Raw genomic sequence first — 5,000 nt, forward strand, 5'->3', positions numbered from 1 at the left:
TGTGTGTGTGTCTGTGTGTGTGCACGCGAGTGTGTGTGTGTAGGTTCTCCTTTGCCACAGACATCGCCAGGGGTATGTCTTACCTGCACCAGCAGCGCATCTGCCACGGACGACTCAAATCCAGGAACTGTGTCATCGATGACCGCTGGGTCTGCAAGATAGCAGGTGTGTGTGTGTGTGTGTGTGTGTGTGAGAGAGAGAGAGAGAGATATGAATGCAATGATGTGAGCGCCATATCTGTCTGTTTGCATGTCCAATTATTGAGCGTGTATCCATGTGGTGTTATCATGTAATTGCATTCTCTCTCTCTCTCTCTCTCTCTCTCTCTCTCTCTCTCTCTCTCTCTCTCTCTCTCTCCTCTCTCTCTCCCCCCTCTCTCTCTCTCTCTCTCTGTGTGTGTGTATCCAGACTATGGTCTGTGGTCGTATCGGCGTGAGGACGCTGGTGAGCCCTTGACTATGTATCAGCAGCGCCTCAATGAGGTCTACACGGCACCGGAGAACATCAACACACAGCCACACACACACACCGAGCCCTCATTCCCCGGTGATGTCTTCAGGTACACACACTCATACACACTCACTCACGCATGCACACGGATACATACACACACACACACACACACACACACACACACACACACACACACACACACACACACACACACACACACACACACACACACACACACACACACACACACTCATATTGTGTACCTGTAGTAAGTTACCACCAAAAGGAAGTGTAATGAATGTGCCTGATGCATGTGTTTGTTTCCAGTTACTCCATCATCCTGCTAGAGATCGCCACCAGGAGTGATCCTGTGCCTGTGAGTACAATAATAATAATGATAATAATAATAATAATAATAATAATAATAATAATACTTTCGTTTTATATAGCGCCTTTCAAAACCCCCAAGGACGCTTCACAGAGTGTTGTGTTGGAAAGTATGATTGTGTGTGTGTGCGCGTCAGTGTGTGAGCGTGTGTGTGAAAGCATGTAAGTGAAAGTGCTTGTGGAACTAGCAGCGATAAGCCTCCAGGAAGAGATGTGTCTTAAGGTGTTGCTTAAACATGGCCAGTGAAGGGGCAATTCATCAGGGAAGCCTACTGGGGTGGAGAGGGGCAAAGGGCTCAGCTGTCCTGGGCCCAGAATTGTATATATTGAGTGCGGGTGCCTTTGAGATGACTTTCCCCCAGAACCTAGCAAAGCTGTCAGTGGCCTGTGTGTACAATTCTTCAGCTTCAGGAGTACATGAGGAGGAGCGGATTGACAATTGCGTGTCTGTGTGTGTTTTTATAACTATGGACGTGTGTGTGCATGTGTCTGTGTCTGTGTGTCTAATGCACCAATCCTACTTCGTGAGGCCAATGCTATTGGAGCACAAGGTGGGACGCTCGCTCCATGTGGGGCCCAAATCCTGGACCCCACATGAGTTGACCCCTTTTACTGGGATAGCTTTGTTGTTACTGGTAAAAGTAAAAGGGTAAAAACATTTCCTGACTGACAGGTTAGGCTTAGGGATTGTTTTGGCTTGGGCACAGTTTAGCATTCTTTAGCTATCGTTGGGGTTAATATGAATGAAAGTCAATGGGAGGGCCCCACAAAGATATTAAGGTGAGGCTTTGTGTGTGTGTGTGTGTGTGTGTGTGTGTGTGTGTGTGTGTGTGTGTGTGTGTGTGTGTGTGTGTGTGTGTGTGTGTGTGTGTGTGTGTGTGTGTGTGTGTGTGTGTGTGTGTGTGACCATGTCAGGTGGATGAGAGCCCCCAGGAGAGTGCTTGGTGTCCCCCATTGCCTGAGCTCATCTCTGGGAAGACCGACAGCACCTGCCCCTGCCCTGTGGACTACGTAGAGGTACACACACTACACGCACACGCGCACACACACACACACACACACACACACACACACACACACACACACACACACACACACACACACACACATGCACATGCACATGCACATGCACATGCACATGCACACACAGGGATGCTGACAGCTTTGGCTGGGCCCGGGACAAAAATCTCTGATTGGGTCCCCCTTCCACCGACACCGACAACCCATCCCCAACCCCCCCCCCCCCCCCCCACCCCCCGCCAAAAAAACCTAAACAATTTTACCATTCTGAAAACATAACATTGTTCTATCCATGCAGTCCAGCCTACATTTTTTTAAAGAAACAAAATAGGCTAGATAGGATTCTCATTCCTATTAATAACACAAGTGTAGCCTAAGTGTAATTTGGAAATTTGAAGGCTTGCACATCAAAACTATGACTGAGAAGGAGTCACCGTTTGCTAAACTGACCTCAAGTGACGTGTGATGACAGAGAGCAAGTGAACAGTAACAGAGTGTGCTGCTGTGCTCCCTCCCTCATCAAAGCCTCCCCACAGCAGGAGTAACACAGGAACATGTCAATTTACAGAAAACTATGCACAACGAATCTACACTGTATTTCTCCTCACAAAGTTAACAGGTTGATAATTTGTTAGCATCTGTGCTAAGCAGTGACGGATCCAGAAGGCATTTTTTGGATGGGCCAGAGTGAAGTTGGGGTGGGCAACCCCTAGGTGACAGTGATATTTTTTTGACGGGTATTTTTTTCGGAGGGGTCCTCCCCCCAAGAAAAATTGAGTTTCTTAGATGCAATTACCTGCGTTTTAATCAACCAGGTGTTCGGCTTAATGCTGTGCCCGACGCCGGACGAGGCACTGAAAAGACGGGTGGGGTCTGTCATAAAGACGAACGTCTGACCACCCTAAAAAAAAACACAGAACCCTACTTTTGTTTGTAAATATTGAACGATTCCGTATTTCAACTGACAGGTTGGCAAGCATACAGTCCTGCGCTATTTGTGCACCAGACTACCAGTTAATTGCCGACAAAAGAGTATCCTACAAATTTTATCCGTAGGCTACTTGAAGACACAGAATACCAATGCTGATAGCTGTACTCCCAGGTCTACAATGCATTTTTTTCTTAAACAGTAAGATCGCTGCGCCCTCACATGTCGCAAAGTCACACAGAGGGAGTAGAGATTTCTCCTCATCATAATAGCCCAGCCCACACACATTGTCAGCCGAATTTGCCAACAGCATCACATAGGCTACCTGCAGCAACAATTCATTCCTATTCTAGGCTTATCTTTCGCGTGCGCAATATTTGGTAACCTCATTCACACGATTTGGGTAGCAAGGCAATTTCGCGAAAATAGTAGTGCACTTCATTGGTTTCTGAGCGGGTGCTCATCATTATTATTTCTTTCCACATTTTTGACAGGTTATCTTGGTAACAAGCTGCAATTTGTTCTTCTATCCCCTACTCTGCAAACGTGGCTACTCATGTGGCTACTCAACGCTATTTTGCCGAGAGTAGGAACGTGCACACACATCATCTTTGAAAAAATCTAGCGAACACATCAATGGTTTCTGTGATCATCATTTCTTTCCATATATTTGATAGGTTAGCACAACCAGCAGCAAAGAACTACGTAGTACTACAGTGTACACCACTGTCTCAACATGGCAAACTCAGATAATTCACCAGATCACTTCCAGCGCTCCATCTGGCAATGACTAAATATTAGCCTAGGTGTTAGGCTACTTTATATTGTGAATTCGTTTTGACTGTAATAATTAGCCATGCTAGCTCCCCGCTTGACATGCCACTGTTCCTAACATTGGCATTCAGCATTCATCCTTAAATTATTACAGAACCAGGACCAAGGTTTCAGTAGCTGAATGATAATGTTCCAACCGATATGAAAATATTCTTTTTTTAATCTCCCAAACGATCTTATCCTATACCTGACCAGCAGCATCCCATGAGCATGCTAAATCTGTTCATTGGTTTTCGTTCTGAATAACTTGGACAGCTGAGCTAACAACAGAAACAGCTAACAAGAAGAAACACTAATAGTACCGCAAAACAAACGTCAGATGACAGACCATATCATCCTTCATTATTGCTAAACCACCATAAGATAAGGGGAAAGTCAGATTTCCTACCTTACACCTTCCTGTGGCTTGAAGGACGTTTTCAAGAATGTCCAAGTTAATATCCATGATTAGTCCTATCCAATGAATGCTTTGTAGATATGCCTCGAATGGATGCTAAGATGACAGGGAACTATTAACTTCATGGGAGATGGCTACTCAAAAAAAAACAAATCTGTTAGAGAAAAAAGGGACTCTGCTACTCTACTTCGAGGCAGTTGTTTTATCAAACTTGTTTGGCAGCTGTGATTGGATTGCCGCGCAAACGATTTATCACGGCCAGCATAGAACGGACACCTGATTGGTTGACTGTAGAATGATAAGACGCAAGTCGCAAGAATGTATACCAGTATCCATTTCAGTAGGAAAGTTGGTATTTTTGTCTTACAATATGTATGTTTGTCATCTGTGGAAAGAAGTAGCCTAACGCTGGTGCAGATAGGCTTATAGATTACTATAGTCAATATTTGATTTTATGATGCGTACAAAATATTGTATTATGACCTTCTGACTGGGCGGGCCCAACAGCCAATCAGGGTGGGCCTGTCACACCCAGGCCCACCCGTAGATCCGCCCCTGGTGCTAAGCGGAGATTTAGCAATAGCGTTGCATAGCGCTGTTTAAAAAGTTGGTTGTCCTTCTCCTGGCAAACATGCGCCCGAGGCATTATCCCACACAACCAGAGATTATAATAGGCTACTCCTAGAATCTATGGTATGATTGTGTGGGTTCATACGCATTTTATTCTTAACTGACAGTCATATTTGAAGCACAATGTTATTAAGCTGTTCTGGTTAGGCTACTTGACGACGGGGCTGGAAAAAGTTGGCCGTGTGTGTCTTACCTGGATCTGCTGCACAGCTGCTTTTACTGGTACCTGCTGCATCACCCGAGTCTTTTCTGAAATATTTATGTAGATAACCCCTCAGGCTTTTGGCTTCTTCATTTCTTTTTCGCCTTTCTTTCCTTTTCAGCGCTCCTGACTTATGCATGTTGACTAAT

The 5,000-nt window shown here is 45.2% G+C and overlaps 1 protein-coding gene across 1 annotated transcript in view; it reads left to right on the forward strand.

The window, feature by feature from the left end:
• LOC134437368 (atrial natriuretic peptide receptor 1-like) overlaps nt 1–5,000 on the forward strand; it is a 32,045-nt gene that overhangs the window by 17,175 nt on the left and 9,870 nt on the right. Inside the window, exons 12-15 of the mRNA XM_063186861.1 lie at nt 44–165; nt 409–559; nt 781–829; nt 1,756–1,857. Of these exons, the coding sequence (XP_063042931.1) occupies nt 44–165; nt 409–559; nt 781–829; nt 1,756–1,857 (424 nt within the window). The remainder of the gene's footprint in view (nt 1–43; nt 166–408; nt 560–780; nt 830–1,755; nt 1,858–5,000) is intronic.

Source organism: Engraulis encrasicolus, chromosome 21 (assembly GCF_034702125.1).
Source record: "Engraulis encrasicolus isolate BLACKSEA-1 chromosome 21, IST_EnEncr_1.0, whole genome shotgun sequence".
In the NCBI taxonomy this organism is placed as follows: Eukaryota; Metazoa; Chordata; class Actinopteri; order Clupeiformes; family Engraulidae; genus Engraulis; species Engraulis encrasicolus.